Source organism: Pleurodeles waltl, chromosome 4_1, assembly GCF_031143425.1.
Source record: "Pleurodeles waltl isolate 20211129_DDA chromosome 4_1, aPleWal1.hap1.20221129, whole genome shotgun sequence".
Lineage (NCBI taxonomy): Eukaryota > Metazoa > Chordata > Amphibia > Caudata > Salamandridae > Pleurodeles > Pleurodeles waltl.
Window position 1 is genome coordinate 996,970,924 of NC_090442.1, and position 19,483 is coordinate 996,990,406.

Below are 19,483 nucleotides of genomic sequence, written 5' to 3' on the forward strand. Positions count from 1 at the left end.
TGTTAAACATGTGTTGCAGCAAACACGCCAATAGAACTGAGCTGTGATTCTCTCATCTCTTGGCTATCACCACCTCTTTTCAACAGAAGTCTAAATGAGATACATGCCCCCAGTGTGTGGCAGATGACTCTGTCTCTTCAAATTCCCATTCTCCTTCTGTCGCTCTATTCAATTCCACTCTATTTTTGCAGGGGCAAGTGAGAAGACTACGAGCATTAGGAGTGTTCAGCATTATTTACTTTTTCTGAGAACTTCACATCTATGAGCTTGGGAGTTTAATGTTCAAAAAAGAGATAAACAGCATAGGGCAGATTTTACAAATCTGAAAGAGAAATTAAAATAGGGTATCGAGGAAGACTTTGAAAACTTCACATAGAATAAAATGAATAAATATGAATGTGTATATATATATATATATATATATATTTTATTTTTTATTTTTTATTTTGCAATAAACAGTTTGGGAGACCATGGTAACACAAACACACACAACTTTATTTTTACAAAAATAATTCCAGCAAAAAGTGACAAAATGTGCAAATCAAAAAATATTAATCATTAATGCTATGTATATATGTTTAAAAATAAATCTGAGGATGATACATCAGTTGTATTCTTTATTAATTCATCTTGGATATTAGGCTCAGTGTTCACAATTACTTTCAGGAGTTTGTTTTTACTTCTATCATTGGTACAGCATGAGGAATCAGATAAATATTCAATATTCCTCTTTTCAACTAACTTAAGCATTGCATTCTCAACAAACATGTAAACCTGCAGAGAGGAAAGTTCTGCAGTAAAAGAAAGATGAGCGCATCAGCACTGCTACGATCTGGAAAGATTCGTAGTCTACTAGCAAACAAAGGCATGCATGAAAACAATAGGTCAAGATGAAAAGAAATTGCCCGGGACAACAATCATTTTGATTACTCAAATCAATCGAGCACCATGTTATCTTAAACACGTTTCCTGTAAGAAGGACATTTTCTCTTTAGGGTTATGCACCACATCTCAATGTCACCAATATTAAGGGTAGCTAGCACAGTCGTGCTCTGGAAACCATAAACCATATTATTTAAGCATTTATCAGCACTGGTAAAGTAGTTCCTCTTTCCAGTGAAGGCATAAACGTTGAACACAAACTCTCCTGTAAATTAACTTTTCAAAAGTCAAGTGAAGTATTGGGTACTAGATTGCCTAACAATGATGTTTCACTATAGCTCAGAAGAATGCACAGTAACTGACAAGGATGGGCTTTTTGAGGAACTCTGTGTGATTTGCTTCAATTAAGTAGACTCTTAAGCACAAAAACGTAACTTTTTTGTGAAGAAGACAACAAGTTGCAGGTTGTACTTGTTCCTAAATCAGAATGGCACTTTCAGTTTGGAATTGACCCTTCATGCCCCAGCTTCTAATGGTCTATTAAATGTACAGTAGGTAGTGCTTGTGTTTAGCATCTTAAACTTAACTTCCAACACGCTCTTCAGAAGAGCGGTTTACCACACCAAAAAGTACAAAACTAGTTTCAAATTGTAAGTGTTCTTCGATGTTAGCTACTCCTTACCTTTCTAGTTTCGTGTGCAGTCATTGATTTCACAATAATACACATGGCAACTCACCATTTTTGGACCTGGCATTGAAGCCATAATTTACATTGGACCATGAAAAGAAGAATGTTAAATGTTGACTGAAATGAGTCAGTATATCAAGTAATTAATAAGCATGTCAATATATTATCCTTTACATAGTCTCACCTTTAAATACTTCGAAAACAACTGCTCCAAAGAAGCCCAAAGCAAAGACGAAATCAGACAAAAAGCATAAATGCCTCCCTTTGTTTGAAAGTACCATCATCAAACTGGAGCCTCATACTGCACCATACACTGCCCATGTTCAACAGATATCCCCCAACTCAGAGCTAAAGTAAAACTATTGCTAGAAATCGCCGAGATTAAAACGAACAAATCAGCATAATTACAATCTTATCATGTGACACGGACTTTTAACTGCTCATAAATATAGGTCTGATTCACCAAGAGTAAATTGAAATCGTCTGTTTTCGGATATGTGGTTTAATATGGATTGATAAAGAGTTAATGGTTTCATCGAGAACTTCAATGCATATTATTTGAGCATTTATACCAAGTGCAAGCAAAAATGTAACGCACATGTGCTTTCAAACTTACTTTTTTTTCCTGGTGGAAAATATTTGTCCCCGAGGAGAATTACATTCCCCTACACTTCACATTACATTCCTTCCCTTTCCCGCCATGGAAAACATATGAGGCCTTTCACATGAATACATTTACGTTAATGTACAGGGCAGTAAACTCCACAGGCACATGAATAACCAGAAAGGTACAAGTTTGTAGTTGTTCACTTGTCTTTGCAGGCTGCCCCATTCAAGAACACCCAGAATCCCAGTTCCTAACTCCAACGCTCGCCAATGTTGCCACATTATTAAGTACACCTTATAAAGATACATTTCCATCATGTCCAATCCCGTGAAAAGCTTTTGATTTAACCTTTGCAAAGTGTGCATTTAATGCAAGCAAATTAAATGCAGGTGCACGCAATACCTGGTGAACTATGTCGTCAGAAAAACTGCAACCCCATAATGTACTATTATGCTGTAAATAAAATAAAATTCTTTGTTAATTAACTGGCAGACAGGTTTTCACTTTTATGAAAACGTTTACTTTAAGCAGGTGATTTAAAATACAAAGTATTATTTGGGAAATATAGTTGCATAAAATAGAGAAATTAAAGCTTTATGTGAAGAGCTCATTGATACGATACAAACAAGCAATGACGAAGACCACGAGAACAAACAGATCTTCCTGAAATGCTCATTACATCAAAGGCACAAAAAACTGATTTTCTTAAATGTGCAATTTGCAGCTAACATTCTTTGGTTATAAAAAGTAACTTTGGAGAATGCACTTAAAAACTCCAATGTTTGCAATTCTGATTGAGTTCAGGTCAGGCTACAAAACAACATCTGTGATGAAAATGCATAGTTCTTAGCTGGCCAGAAGAGCAAAGTTGGCTCGAAATTCCTCGAACCCGGGTATTGAGATGAGCTGGATATAAGTAAACAGATTTATCGGTTGGACAAATTCTTGTAAATTCGATCCAGACTGTGGTGATTTTACTTGTGTAATGTGTGTGAGACAATCTCATACCCTCAGGAGGTCAGCTGCAACACTAGAAGTGGATCAGCCAACCTAACAAATGCCGCCCGCTGCAATAGAATGCTGCTCATCTACAGTTCTCAATGAGATTGTATTTTCTGGTACTATAGGTGTCAGACAGGAGTCCAATTACAACGTTTTAAAGGATAGGTGATAAACCTCTTCTAATAAAGAATGAGCTAGTTTTTACGATTTCACCCGGAAGTGAAGTCTATTGAATTCGGGCAAAATCTTTGAGTGGTATATTTTTCACAATTCGAGTGAAAACATTAGGCCATAATCTTCAACATGAAAGAGAGATTGTTGAAAAGCACAAAGCTGGCCTTTGTGAGCAGTGCTGTTTTGCAATTCTAGTAACAAAAAAGTATGAAGATATAGTTGTAAACAAAATGCTTTCTAGGTGGCACCATGGAAAGAGCAGCAAGAGCACATTCTGAGAAAGCGTGCCTGTGCTTGTGAAGCTTGCGTATGAAGGCTGTATGCCCACTTTAGGCTGCTTGTCACACTACGATAATAGCAGATTTATGAAGAACGACTTCTGCAGGGTACCTTGTGGTACATTTATCAGTTACATACCTACTTTCTAATGTTCTATACGTATAAACACACAGTACTAAGAGACAATTTTGGACATTCTTGTTTCGTTGCCAAAAGTTGAGCATTTTCAAAATCAACATGAATTTATGCTCACAGGACGGGAAGCAGATGCACGCATGACTGCGCAGCGCAGAATATAGATTTGCCGTGATATAATTTCAAGTACAGTTCTAAATGTCTCAATAAAATACCGATTGATGAGAGAAGTTGGCAAGGATTTCTCTGTGCCTGCTGGCATGTGTCATAATATTTTAGATGCTCTTAGGAGAACACAGGACCCTACACAGAATGAGGATGATCACAGTATTAAAAGCAGCACCCCAAGGCCTCAGAACACCGTGCAGCTGGTGCCTGTTAATGGCAACAAATTCAAATATAATTTTATAAGAAAGTCTGCATTTCCCAGGTGGCAAAAGCTGAATAGTCACCTGAGCTTCTAAAGAGGTGATGCTTGGAAACCTAAGCGATTGAGGCTGCTTCATGGACTTTTTTTCAGATGGGATGGAGCATCTCTTACACCTCATTCTCTTGGAGAAGAAGCAAATGCTCTTGGCTCCCTCATGTTTACTTTAAGATAATCCTCTGAAACAAGGTCCTCACGAATAAAAGGTGATCTCTTTCCATAAGCAGCAAATCCTCAAGTTCTGCCCTTCCAGAGCTACTTCATCCAGAACCCATGTTTACTCAGCTTTCTTGTCATGTTCTCCATCAACAACTCTCTGCAAAGAATACGAAAAGAGAAAACAATTAGAATAGCTTCGGACCCAGACCAAACATTAAAGTGCTTTTCTAACTGCCCAAAAAGCCAGTACTAAAGGTAGAAGCACATTTTTTGAAAGAACGTAATTCCACTCTAGGCACAGATAGTTATGTAGTGTTTTTCTATTCAAGGCATTAAAAAATAAACAAAAAACACAGGATAGGATTGTTTTCAGCACCACAACCTTAACCCGGTAAGGGAATATTAATTTCCGTGCTAGTTAGTTTAATGGCATTACATTTTTATATAAAACAGTGTTGGACAGTTCCAATATCCCTAAGTCCAAATTGCTAACTTCTGGAATCCTTGGCCATATTTGAGAGACTATTACAAACTAGGTGTAGAAGTGCATGGACCAGACAAAGTTGGATTGTTATGTTATTCCTTTTTTTATAGAATGCATACACCATTCACACTGCATCCTAGCACTTTTTAATTCATGGCACTGTGCCCCAGTAGATTAGCTCCAGAAGCGTGTGTGACTCAGGGATGCGTGTATAGAAACTGATTTCTGCGTGCCTTTTGTCCTCCATGCTAGAAAAGATTTGAAGGTCTTGTTTTGATGTTCACAGATGCAGTTGTGTGTTCATAGCACAGTGCAATAGTTCCTAACCTTTTGTGTCCTGCAGATCACCAATGAATTACCAGTGGAAGCTAAGGATCTCAGCCCCACCAATTTCTATGGTTTGAACGTCAAAACACACAAAATACAGAAACAAGTGTACATTAAACAAATATAGAAATTTTCAAATATGTTAAGAGACAAATACAAAAACAATCATTTTAATAGGAATGTTGAATATTTTGAGATTTTTGTTTTATTTCTACAAGGTGCAGCAATACGCAAGACTTGAGCATATCACTTTTCTTTTGCTTCTCATGCATTGTCTTTTTTCAGTGCATACCAGTGTTCAATTGAGCTCACCATCTGTCCATTCTAAATTCTGTTTGCTTATGGTGCTCCCACAAATCAAGCTAAGGATATTAACTTACTTTTTAGGTTTTGATTTCAAATTCTCTTACATTTACAGAATGTTTTAACATTTTCTCTTTTGCTTTTTACATATATAATCTGTATTTATCTATTACATTTTTAAAATAGTCATCTGCTGAGCTCAGATTAATAACAGTGGGTCTAATGGATACAGAGGGGATTTTGATAACCTTAAGTAGTATATGTACAATCTATTTCAGAACTGTTGGAGGGGACTTCAATGTAATCTTTGATAAAGAGTTAAACAGAGCTTCCAAAAATAAATGTTTCCAATCAGAAATTGTATTGCCAACTCAAAGATATAATGAAAGATATAGGTTTGCATGATATCAAAAAGTTTGGAGTGAGAAAGGATAAAGGTTTTATAGTAAGCAGTAAAGACCTCATTCTAGACTAGACTACATTCTCCTCTTTGTTCCCTGATAAAGAGTCACAAATGTGATGTGACACATGTGCCCCACTCATCTTTCGGATCATAGTGGAGTTACTCCAGGATTAGAATTTCAGGAAGTTAATACACAACATAGACGGACACTCAATCGATAAAAATATCATCCAGGAGTAAACAGAGAAAGCCCAGGAGTTTTTCTTGTGATAACTTGGGTAGCGCCTCTTGTATGATTGTGTGGGGAGCATGCAAACCATATGTTAGAGGAATTATCAGTAAAATAGCATACAATCATGGTGCTGGGGCTTGAACGCAGAATACGAAACTGGAGGAACAAATACCAGCAAAAGAAGAAATACAGAGTGCTACTGTGTCACGTAAAAAGGCAGAAATGCATTCAGAATTTGAAAAGTTGCAGAGTAAGTTTAAAATATGTCTGGAAAGGAAAGTGTAAGAGCGACAGAGAGCCAGCAAACCGCAACACTTTGAATATGGAGAGAAAAATGGAGCACTGCTAGCATGTAAATCTAGCTCTGATAAGTCCAAGAACTTTATAAATATCTTCATTAAGCACGACTAAGGAAGAGAACTCAGTGCCCCCGAAGATATAGAAGAGAAGATGCTAACGAGATTTTGTAGACCATACATGAAGACAGACCTCCAGATGTAAATAAGAATAAAGACTGGTTGTCCATCAGGGAACTGCGTATACTTACTCCTACCCAAAAAGCAGTATTAAATAAAAGAAATATGGAGTAAGAGATAGTAAGTCAAGCAGAGGGGACGGCTCTCCGCAATGAAGCTAACTTAGGTCTACGTAAATACCCTCTTGCAACACACAGGGAATAAATCCTAGCCGGTATTCATACATCCATCTGCGCAACACCAAGCCACCAGACCACGTTATCACCTGATGATGCTGCTGATATCACAACACCCGCCCTTAACTATGATGTCGAACACACTCTGGAATCCCATCAGCTGTCATTTTACCCCCACATTTGAATGCTCCTTAATGTGGCCGTTGATATTGTATTGCTGGCATTTCTATCATAACGTCGGAATAATGTTGCAGTTGTCTCCCTGGCCTTGTACAGAACTGCCTGTGGATTAATAGCTATAACCTTTCTTTTCCCTTCTACCCCACCTTTCCCCTGAACCACTACATCATATTATCCTTTTCCTTATTAATCCTCACTACCCGCTTTTCCTACCAGTCCCTACCCCTCAACAGTTTTATTTTACTTGTTATTGTTGTCACTCGATTGTATATTTGAATTGCTACCAACAGTTACTTCTTATTAGCGTACTACGCACATATGCTTTGTCCATGTATCACTTATAATGTTAAATGGCATACTTTATGTGGTTGAATGCAAACATCAATAAAAACAGATTTAAAGAAAAAAGAGAGATAGTACGTCAACTAATATAGTAAAGAATGGTGAGGCAGCCGGCCCAGATCAGATTCCTAGTGAACTATATAAAAAGTTGGTTGAAGAGCTGATACCAAAATGGAAAACAATGTTTAATTAGATATTGCTGGATAACAGCAAAGGCCCTCCCTCCTGGAATACTACTATTACGTTGAGGCTGAAGGCTAATAAAGATGCTAGGAAACCAGACTTGCATAGGCCAATATCACTTTTAAATATAACACTGTGTGGACATTATAGCTAAAAGACTGGCAGATATACCCTCAAAAATACACGTCAACCAAAAAGGTTGTCTGCCAGGAAGACAACTAACTTATTACACCCAGTTATTGGTTGGCACAACAGATATTGCTGGAAACTAAGGCAGACCACTAGTAATAGCTACTTTGGATGCTGCTAAAGCTTTTGATAAGGTAATTTGGGTTTTATGTGGGAAGCTCTGAAAGCTTTCAGACTAAGCCAGATATAATTAACACTATTACAATGCTATATAAAACACCTTCAGCAAAAATACTAATAAATGGGGCATTACTCTCCTCCATTTTGTTCAATTTATATATAGAGCCATTTGCACAGTGAATTCAAACAAAGCCTATCATCATTCTGTTTGCAGCTTTAAGGTTGCCTATGAAAGTCGCTCTATATGCAGATGATATAATACTCTACACACCTAAACCACTCAATTCAAGAACTGGAATAGTTGGAAGAAGACTTTGAGGCAATATGTGTCTACCAAATGAATAAAGATAAAACTGGGGTTATGGTTTGCGGAATTAGAGAGCCCAGGTTCAACATTTAAATTCAAATTAGACATTTGGATCTCTTAATTGCACAGCATTTAGAGGAGTTACGTACAGAGAATCTAAGTAAAGATGATAAAGAGATTGAAAAGATGGGGAAGCTTAGCCCTAAAAATATATGGAAGGGTTAACTTAATAAAAATGAAATTTCTCCCAAAATTATCCTTTTTATTTAATGCCCGATTCCTCTCTAATTCCCTTAAGAAATGTTAGCAATAATACAAGGGAAAGTCACTAGTTTTATTTGGTTGTCTAGGAGTTCTAGAGCTTCATGGAAGAAGCTTAGAAGAAGGCTAAATACGACAGGCTTGTCCCTCCCTGACATCCAGCTTTATTGCTACATGTTTCAGTTTAAAAATTACTCAAAATGTTAATGACACAATCAAATGATACTCTTAGACAGGAGCGGCTCACAGGGCTTTGCTGGGGTGGGGGGGGCACGTGGGGATGGGGATGTGTGCAGAGGTGGGAAGGGGCCGAATTAATAAATACATTTTAAAAAATATCACTTACCTGCGTCTTCGCTGCAGCGCAGCTCCTCTCCTGCACTGCAGGCACAGGCTCCCAAGCCTGCCCTGCGGCCAATCCTGATGCTGCTCAAAGCAGCGTTAGGATTGACTGGGAGTGCCCAGCCAGGGTGCTCCCAGGCAGACTGGGATGCTGTGCCTGCTCTCCAGCCCTGCAACTGCGTTGCTGGGCTGGAGGGAGCCTACTGAACATGTATGTTTGGCCAGCCCGAGATGGCTGGCCAAACATACATGCGCACTGAGGCACTGCCCCTCATCATCGTCATCCCCAATGCCTCGCCCCTTTAGCAAACGAAATGATAATAAACATGGCTTATTATCGTTTTGTTTGTTAAAGGGTTTGCAGTTGCTGCGCTGGCGGGGGGTGAAGCTCCTCCTCCCTAGCGGAGGAGCCGCGCCTGTACTTTGAGGATGTATGTTTGCAGCAATACAGAGTACTCATGGTCAGAAAAAAAATCTCTACAAGTATGGGGCATAAAGTTTTAAAAGTCTGTTTAAAAGTATGGTTCCATATTAGGAAATACAGGTCAGCTAGTGCTGATCAGAGACTCATAGGTACACCGCCTTTCTAGATGACAAACGTAGCCTCCATTAAAGACAACAGGGATCTGCTGTGGACAATTTGAGGGATAGGTTAGACCTTGGTAACCGAGAAACAATGCTAGATTTAACATCAGGTGGCTCTCTTTAGGTTCAGGTACATCCAGTTGCATACATTAGTTGTCCTTACACATTTTAAGATGCACTATGGTTGAGAGCAAAGATGCGTAGTACTGCTTTTATGTGGTGTAGCTTGTTAAACTGTTATAACCATTGCATTTTCTTTGTTTGACATGTAAATGCCATGCTTCACTATTCAGGTAACTTCACAACAAGGCTCTTCTCAGCAGACCAATATTGGTGGTCCTCCCAAAAAATGGACAGAAGATGATAACTGGGACTTTGAAGAGAAAATCCAGACTGGATTAACAATCAAGAAGGATTAGTATTGGGAGCCATGGTCTGTCTGGAATGGAAGCCTGCTGATGCTGGAGCTTTAAGAATAATGGCAAGTATCTATAACTATGCTTTACTCCACAGTAAGATCTGATGCCTCATGGAAAAGGAATAGGTTACTTACCCTGTAGGCATCTGTTTGTGGCATGTAGTGCTGTAGATTAACATGCTCTGTATACTCCTTCCGTCTAGTGTTGGGTCCAGAGTCGTGCACGTTTTTTTTCTTCTAAGAATTCTTTAGAGTCATGAGGTTGAGTGACTCCTCCTCTCGGTGATACTGCGCATGGGCATCAACTCCAGATTGTTTTCCCGCAGGTGGGTGAGTAAGAATGATAAAGTATGTGTAAGAAAAGTGATAACTGTGCTAAATGTAAATGTATAATAAAACTGAAACTGCCATAGCCGTCCAGGGAGGAGTGAGGGCACATGTGAATCTACAGCACTACATCCCACAACCAGATGCTTAGAGGGTAAGTACCATTCTGGATGATGGCATGTATGGCTGTAGATACACATGGTCTGCATAGATTGTAACACAGTCCCTCCTTAGAAGAGGTGGCTGGACTGTGGGAGTTGCAGTAGTTTGAAAAAGGGTATGTAGAACTGCCTGTCCTACACTGGCTTGATGGTGTGATGGAACATCCACACAGTAGCGCTTGGTGAAGGAGTGTGGAGTGGACAAGGTAGCTGCCTTACAACTGTCAGCTATGGGGATGTTTCCAAGAAAAGCCATAGTTGCTCCCTTTTTGAGAGTGGAGTGTGCTCTGGGAGAAACAGGTAAAGGTCTTTTGGCTTTAAGGTAGCAAGTTTGAATGCACTCGACTATCCATCTTGCTATGCCTGAATTGGATATAAGGCTGCCTTTCTGAGGTGGAGAAAAGGCTACAAAGAGTTGTTTAGTTTTCCTGAAGGTTTTAGTTCTATCAATGTAGAACATGAGTGCCCTTTTGACATCTAGGGTATGAAGAGCTCTTTCCACAGCTGAATCTGGTTGAGGGAGAAAACTGGCAGCTCACTGACTGAGGTGAAATTGTGAAACTACCTTGGGGAGGAAGTTAGGATTAACGCAAATAACTACTTTGTCTTTATAAATCTGGAAGAAGGGTTCTTCTAAGGTTAACACCGGGAGCTCACTAACAAGCCTGAGTGACGTAATGGCAATTAAAAATGCCACTTTCCACTAAATAAACTCAAGGGGACATGAGCGTAGGGGCTCAAATGGGGGACCCATAAGTCTTGTGAGAACAATGTTAAGGTTCCAGGAGGTTGCTGGAAGGACTAAAGTTATCCCGCCAGGAGGTATCCCGTGGCGGGATAAAGTGAGTCCCTCCATGAATGCTTGGATGACTGGAATTTTGAAACGTGAGCTTTGTTATCTATTTTGGAGGTCGGCAGCTATTGCACTGAGATGTAATCTTATGGAGGTATACGCCGAATTTGCTTTCTGTAAGTGAAGCAGGTAGCAGACGATGTCTTGCACCATAGCTTTCAGAAGATTAGCTTGTTTGGATTGACAATAGCAAACAAAGAGCTTCCATTTCGCTACGTAACAGGCTCTAGTGGTGGGTCTGCGTACTCCGTTGAGAATATCCATACATTCAGGTGGTAAGCCAAGTGGGATGGGTATGCTCAGACATGGGTCCTGTGCTCACTGTGCCACTGGATTCAATCTAGGCTGGCTGATGAAGGGTGATACCCTGAAACAGGTCCCAGGATGCTTGTTTTCAGTCCAGGGAAGACCTGGCCTGGCAGTTTGGGCTGGACTAAAATGGAAAGTGTATGCCCAGACGTGGGTCCTGTGCTCACTGTGCCATTGGCTTCAAGCTAGGCTGGCTGATGAAGGGTGATACTCAAACAGGTCCCAGGGTGCTTGTTTCCCGACAAGGGAGGACCTGGCCTGGCAGTTCGGGCTGGACTGTTTCCATGAGGAACAGGGTCAAGATGAATTGCATATGGCTGGGTCCAAACTGGGGTAGCATGGTGAGCAAAAGAACAATGGATTAAACCCAGATCTTTGACTCGGGTGAGCGTTTGAAAGGTTTCAGCACTCCATCCATCATGCTTTCGTGTTGCTACAGTTGCCCTAAGTGGGAAGGGTATGCCCAGACGTGGGGCCCGTGCTCACGGTGCCACTGGATTCAAGCTAGCCTGGCTGATGAAGGGTGATATCCTGAAACCGGACCCAGGATTCTTGTTTCTGGGTCCAGGAGGGACCAGGCCTGGCAGTTCAGGCTGAGTTTTCCCATGGGGAATAGGGTCGAGACTGATTTGCATATGGCTGGGTCCAAACTGGGGTGGTGTGGGGAGCAAAAGAAGAATGGATTAAACCCAGATCTGTGACTGGGGGTGAATGTTTGAAAAGGTTCAGCACTCCGTTCATCACCCTTTTGTGTAAGCCAAGGTAGCCAAACTCTATGACCTCAGGAGCCAAACTGCTAGATTGAGAGTTTTTAGGTCTGGGTGCCTGATTTGCCCCTGATTTTGAGTGAGCAGGCCCAGCCAGATGGGGAGCTGCTTATGTGGAACCGCAGAGAGGTTTAAGAGTGCTGTGAACCATGGCTGACGCACCCATGTGGGAGCTACTAGGGTCACTGTAAGAGAAGTTTGCCTGAGTTTCCAAAGAAGAAAGGGAAGAAGTGAAATAGACGGAAAAGAGTCGGCAAATATCCCCGATCAACTCATCCACAGTGCATTGCCCTTGGATAGGGGGTGTGTGGGTACTTGGAGGCCAAGTTTTGGCATTTGGCATTCTCTGCTGAGGTAAAAAGGTCGATCTGAGAGAACCCCTACTATTGGAAGAATGGTAAGAGGACTTGTGGATGGAGTTCCCATTTGTGGACTTGTTGCTGCACCCAGCTGAGCAGGACTGCAAAGTCATCGTCTGTTCCCAGAAGGTATTCCACCAACAGATGAATATTGTGGTGAAGATCCCACTTCCATCTGGTCTGTGACAGGTGAGATAGTTGTGAAGGCCGTGTCCCTCCCCCCCGTTTTTGTAGGTAATACATGGCTGTCATATTGTCCGTTCCAACTAGGACAACCTTGTGAGACAGGTGAAGAAGAAAAGCTTTCAGTGCTAGGTAGACAGCCTGAAGCTCTAGATAGTTGAGATGTAGAGATTGATGCCTGGCAAAGACCATGTACCGTTAGGTCATTTAGATGAGCACCCCAACAGGCTGTGATGCGTCCATAGTGAGTGATGTGGGGAACAGGTTCCAGAAAAGGCCACCCTTTGAAAAGGTTGTTAATGTTGCCTGCTATCCCAAATCTTAAGAATTCGCAGTGAGTAGGGTGTACTGGCGTCCTTTAGGTCTAATGTTGCCATGAAGTCGCCCCGTTGAAGAAGAGGCATAACATTGTGTAAGGTGACCATGTGGAAGTGTTCTGATAGGATGTACTTGTTTATTGGCCTGATATCTAAGATTGGTCTTAGAGACCTGTCTTTCTGTGGATCAGGACTAGACCCCTGCACCATTGTGTTGAAGTGGAATGGGTTCTATGTCCCATCTGAGAAGAATGGCTTTACTTCCTGTTTAAGTGTCTGTTTTTCCTGTGTTAACCTGTGAGTCTGAGGTGGGTTGTTGTGTGTGGTAATGAGCTCCAGACAATAACCATGTTGGATAATGGCTAATACCCATTTGTCTGTGGTGATGGTATCCCAGACTACGTGAAAATACTGTAATCTGCCCCTGACAGGTGTTGTGTGGTCAGGGGGGAGGACAGGTTAGTCACTGTTTTGCAGTAGGTGTTGCTCTGTGAGCAGAGCCACCCTTTCCCCTACCCTTTCTAATTATTTCCTCTGAATGAGCCTCTGTAGTAACTCTTGGTGTAAGAGGTCTGGGGTTGTTTCTGTTGGGAGGTGGATGCCTCTGTGGAGGTGGACTTATATGTACTCCTGTAGCCTGGATGACAAAAGGAGCCCCTGGAAGTGGATGTTTGTAACACTCCCATTGTTTTGGCTGCAACTTTCTTCATTTTTTCTAAGGTAGAATCTACCTGGGTGCCAAAGAGGTGTTCTTTATCGAAGGGCATGTTTAGAACTGTCTGTTGGACCCACTGTTTAAAACCGGAACACCTCAACCAAGCATGGCGTCTAAAGAGAACACTAGTATTAATTCCTCTATCTGCAGCATCGAGGGCGCAGTGAATCGAATTGTTAGTAATGGCCTGCCCCTCTGTAACAATTTGTTGACCTCTCTTTCTATGTTCTTCCGGGAGGTACTGTAAAAGTTCCTCCAACTAGTCCCAGTGGGCTCTACTGTAATGGGCCAACAAGGCCTGAGAATTGGCAATGCACCAATGGTTGGCAGCCTATGCAGCAACCCTTTTCCCAGCAGCATCTATGCCCTCACTTTCCTTTTCTGTGGGGGAGGTGAGCATCCCCGGTAGTCTCACTTTTAGCACTCTTGCGTGCAGTGGTTGTGACAATGGAGTCTGGAGGTACTTGGTTCAGAATGAAAAAGGGGTCTGATGGTGCTGCTTTGTATTTTTTGTCCACCCTAGGGGTATTAACTCTGGCTCTAACAGCATCTTTGAAGATGTCATCAGCATGTCTCATCAAGCCTGGTAATGTCGTGTAGCCATTTTAGTTATAGCTCCATGCACGTTATTTTAGCACAGTAGGCCTGCAGCTGTGCATTTTAACCTAGATATATTTTATACAGCTTTGTTTATTATTTTGAGAATAGGCACATTTGTGGTGGTGCTTTATTTCTCTCTATCCAGCTGTTCTTTGCCTAGGCCAGCACTGAGTTCTTAAACAAGACATTTCTTTCACTCTGTGCTTCTCTCAAGGCTGCAGTAAGATAGGTTGCCGGTAAACGTGGTAACATTTCATCTCTGGTATTCATAAAAACACACATTCTTACGTAGGGACATTTTCTCAGAACATCAGCTGTTTTATTATAAAAACACTTCCCTGTTTCAAATACATTAGAGGGAGATTCCCGCCAGATGACCACGACTGTATGCTGATTGCTGAACGCTTCGCTACAGCTGCTTGTGCAGACTTCAGGCCTTGCTCAGGTATGGGAGATGCTGTCTTTCCAGGGGAACCTGAAGGGCAGAACTAGAGCTTAACATGCTGTGCTCTAATATAGCTTAGGTAGGAATTAGTCTATTGACTCTAGTGACAATATGGTAGCGTTATTTCTATGCTTCAATCTCCTTGTCACAATTTTAATCCTGTCATGCTTTATCGTCCTAGTTATTGTAGTACATGCGTTATTGTCTAAAATGCAGTTGCTTCATTAAAAGCCTTATTGAGACATATACTGCTTCTGCTTGTCCTCGGATATGTGGTACTAACGTAACTGAGAGAAACAGATGAGATCTGAGTGACCACGATTTCCGGGAGGAGTCAGTTGTATCATGCGTTCGGCTGCCCAATCATCCCTACTCTTGGAGATGAGGCACTGCTAGTAGGCCGGAGCAAAACCCGGATTAGGCCGACCGGTGTCACCTGTAGTGGGTTAGACTCAGTCCCCCACACCACAGGTGATTCTGCCGCTTAAATCCAGTAGTCTCATTAGAATAATGAGAGCCTACGTGACAGTAACATTGGCAGATAGTTTGTGTTCCTATGCGTAGAGGCCAATGTGTCGAATAGAAAATCCTGTTCTAGTGACTCCTTATGTAATTTGACATAATGAAAAGTTGCTGCTCTCACAACCACGCCATCTCTGGATAGGAGGTAGCGCCTTCGGGAGAGGAGGGACAAGATGGGTACAAATCTGGGTTGTTCGGTGTAGTGGGATCTGTATCATACATGTCCCATGGGTCAGGATCTGCTAATCTACAACCCCCCCACCCCAGTACACCGGTTTCAGACTGTGGTGACCCCTGAGATGAGGTATCCAGTGGGTCATGTGTTGAGTGATAATGGATGGGGAGAATGAGGTGGGGATGGAGGTGGTGGTAATGGTGGTGGAGGGGGTGTAGGAGGAGGATGACAGAGGGCTGGTAGCCTGGCCCATTGATTTCCCTTCTGGGAGGAAAGGATAGGTCCAGTGCTTCCTCAAAAGTCAATTTCCTCTCTGACGGTAGAGGAGAGGAAGGAGTAGCAATAATTCAACCAGTCCCCACTTGGAACTGTATTTCCCTCTGGTAAATGTCCAGCTTCTCCAGAATGGGCTCAACAGGGTATATGGAAGCTATAGATGCTCTTCAGTCTTTCAGCTCTGAAGGTTTTGGTACTGAGTGTTTCGGTTTCAAAGGCTGAGGTTTCATCGGCACCGAGGGAGAAGGAGTCAGCTGGCGGGTCGGGCCGAAACATGCTCTCAGTCCGAGGAGGTTGCGGTCGATGCCACTGCTTGACCTTGGTAGTAATCTTTGGCGTCGGGCCCAAAGGTGGGGTTGCCAAACCAGTTTTGCAGTTCCGACCATGGACAGAAGGCAGTAGCGGTCCAGCAATCTCTGATAGTAGGGGGTGGGGAAACAGATCTTAGTTTGCTTGAGGGGCGGAGCAGGGGCCACAGAATTCCTAGTTGGAAAGCCTTTTTCTCCTCAGTGGTTGGCTTTTCTTGTGCTTGTTCATCGCTGAAGAGGTCAGGAGTGTTGTCCGTGGCCACCTCCAGCCGTCGAGGCCTGCGGTCCCAAAGGGTTTTCTAGGATCTAAACGATTTACAATCATCACAGTCAGACTCTCTGTGGTCAGATGAAAGGCATAAATTGCACATGTGAGGAATCCACAGGTAGCTATTGTATCCACCAGAAAAAGCGTTACCGAAGGTAAGTAACTTGTTCTTCTGATGGATACAAACTACCTGCGGATTCCACACCTTATGAATCGAGTCTCAAAGCAGTACCACACTCAGAGGAGGGAGCCTGCCCGATTACACTAAGAAATTCTGTAATATAGAACGCGCAAAATGGCTGTGCCTCCTAACCTCCGAATACAAACAGTAATGTTTTGCAACAGTACGGAGGGACGCCCAAGTCGCCGCTTTACAAATGTCTACCACTGGAACACCCCTTGCCAGGGCCGAAGTGGTTGACAGCCCTGGTGGAATGGGCTCTGATACCCTCCGGGGGAACTTTCTTTGCCCACGAGTAGCAAACCTTGATACAAAGAATGACCCACCTGGAGATAGTTATTTTATGGACTGCTCTGACCTTTCGCTGTCCCACATATCCCACGAACAGCTGATCCTCCAGGCGAAAGTCTTTCGTCCTCTCAATGTAAAAACTGAGAGCCTTTCTGGGGTCCAATTGATGGAGTCTCTCTGCCTCCTTTGAGGGGTGAGGAGGAGGGTAGAAGGATGGAAGGGTAATCGTTTGCCCCATATGAAAAGGAGTGACAACTTTTGGCAGTAAAGCCGCACTGGTTTTCAGTACCACTTTATCAGGGAAAAACAAGGTAAAAGGGGGTTTCACAGAAAGAGCTTGAAGCTTACTAACCCGCCTAGCTGAGGTTATTGCAGTTCTTAAGAACTAACAACCTTAACTAACAAGAGTGCATGGGCTCGAAAGGCGAACACATCAAGTAAGTTAAAACAAGATTTAGATCCCACTGAGGCATAATGAGGCGTAGGTGGAAACACATTAAGCAACCCCTTTAGAAACCTATTTACAATAGGTGACTTAAACAGAGGGCTGATCCGGGAGGCAAAGAAAAGCTGATAGGGCAGCCAAATAACCCTTAACTGTAGCCACTGTACAGCCATTCTTTGCTAGTTTTAAAGCGAATAATAAAATGTCAGAAAGGAGGGCCTTCAAGGGATCAATCTGTCTCTCTCCACACCAAACCACAAATTTTGGTCGCCTGGCCGATAAGATAACATCCACTACATCCGGTGGGAGAGAAAAGGAACTCAGGTTGCCCTGTTCAATCTCCAGGCATGAAGGTGCAGGCTCTAGAGGTGAGGGTGTAGAACCTGCCCTTGCGACTGTGAAGGATGTCTGCCCTGTGAGGGAGACGGAGCGGTGGGCACAGTGAGAGTTGGAGAAGGTCTGTGTACCACACCCTTCTTGGCCAATCCGGAGCTATTAAGATGACTTGGGCCTGGTCTTGGCGAATCTTCCTCAGAACCCGAGGAATCAAGGGTATGGGGGGAAACGCGTAAAGCAACTGCCCGTACCAGGACATCTGAAACGCGCCCCCCAACGCTCCTTGCACCGGATACTGGAGGCTGCAGAACGTCGGGCAGTGCGCGTTCTCCCGAGTAGCAAACAGATCTACCTGAGGAGATCCCCACATCTGAAAGATGTAAAGGACCAGGTCTGGATGGAGACGCCACTCGTGATCGGCCAAGAAGTGGCGACTGAGACTGTCCGCACGTACATTCAAGACTCCGGCCAAATGATTTGCCATCAAGCAAATCTGATGGTCCTGAGCCCAGGACCAGAGCCGCACAGCCTCTCTGCAGAGAAGGTACGACCCTACCCCTCCCTGCTTGTTGATGTACCACATCGCGGTCGTGTTGTCTGCAAGACTTGAACCGACCGACCACGAAGGGAAGGGAGGAAGGCCATGAGAGCCAGACGTATTGCCTGCAATTCTCACAGATTGATGTGAAGCATCTGTTTCGTTGGAGACCAATGACCTTTGATCTCCAGCTCCCCCAGATGAGCTACCTACCCTAGAGTGGAAGCATCCGTTATAACCGTTGTCACCGGTGGTGGTAGCGAAAACGGCCTTCCTCAAGAAAGACTGCCGTCCACAGCTCACCATTGGAGATCCGCTACAGCATCCCTGGAGATCTTTACCAATTCCTCAAGATCTCCTCTGTATTGAGACAACTGCCAGCTGAGGCACCATTGAACGGCCCTCATATGCCAGCGTGCATGAGTGACCAACAGAATGCAAGAAGGAAACAGACCGAGCAGGCGTAAGACCTTCAGGACCGGAACAACCGTTCCATTTCAAAACATTGGAATCAACACCTGAATGTTCTGAATCCGCTGAGGCAGAGGATAGGCTCAATTCAATGTTGTGTCCAGTACTGCCCCTATGAACAGGAGTAGTTGAGAGGGCTCCAGATGAGATTTGGGCACGTTTACTGAAAAGCCTATATCGAACAACAACTGGGTTGTCATCTGCAGGTGATGCAGCACGAGCTCTGGAGACTTGGCTTTGATCAACCAACCGTCCAGGTAAGGGAATACCACTATTCCCTTCCTCCCGAGACTTGCTGCAACCACCGCCATCACCTTTGTGAAGACTCGAGGTGCGGAAGTAAGCCCAAACGGAAGGACCGCAAATTGGTTGTGTTGCAATCCCACCACAAACCGGAGATACTTCCTGTGCGACTTGAGTATAGGGATATGAAAGTATGCATCTTGCAAGTCGACAGACACCATCAAATCCTCTTCGCCCAATGCCAAAAGTACCTGCGCTAGAGTTAGCATTTTGAATTTCTCCTGCTTGAGGAACCAATTCAAAATCCTCAGGTCCAGGATTGGTCTCAAACGACCGTCCTTCTTGGGGATCAGGAAATACCTTGAATAACAGCCCTGACCCCTTTCCTGCTATGAAACCAACTCCACCGCACCTTTTGAAAATAGGGTCTGAACCTCCTGTTGCAACAACAGGAGATGGTCTTCTGAACAAAACGAGGGACGTGGAGGGATGGGAGGAGAAAACCCTGAAAAGGGAGAGCATATCCCTTTCTCACAATATTCAGTACCAATGAGTCAGATGTAATCGACTCCCACGCGTGAAGAAAAAGACGTAGCCTTCCCCCTACAGGAGAGGTATGGTCGATAAAGTGGGGAAAACTAGGACTGCTTCCCTTGCTGTTGTCCTCCAGAGGAAGAGGTTGACGAAGGGTGCTGCTGGGCGGCCCCTCAAG

The 19,483-nt window shown here is 43.2% G+C and overlaps 1 protein-coding gene across 2 annotated transcripts in view; it reads right to left on the bottom strand.

Moving 5' to 3' along the window:
* Positions 1–602: 602 nt before the first annotated feature.
* LOC138288322 (B-cell receptor-associated protein 29-like) overlaps positions 603–19,483 on the bottom strand; it is a 306,007-nt gene continuing 287,126 nt past the window's right edge. For both annotated transcript variants that reach the window (XM_069229838.1, XM_069229839.1), the window contains exon 8: positions 603–4,510. In XM_069229838.1, coding sequence (XP_069085939.1) covers positions 4,472–4,510 — 39 coding nt within the window. In that variant the 3' untranslated portion in view covers positions 603–4,471. The remainder of the gene's footprint in view (positions 4,511–19,483) is intronic.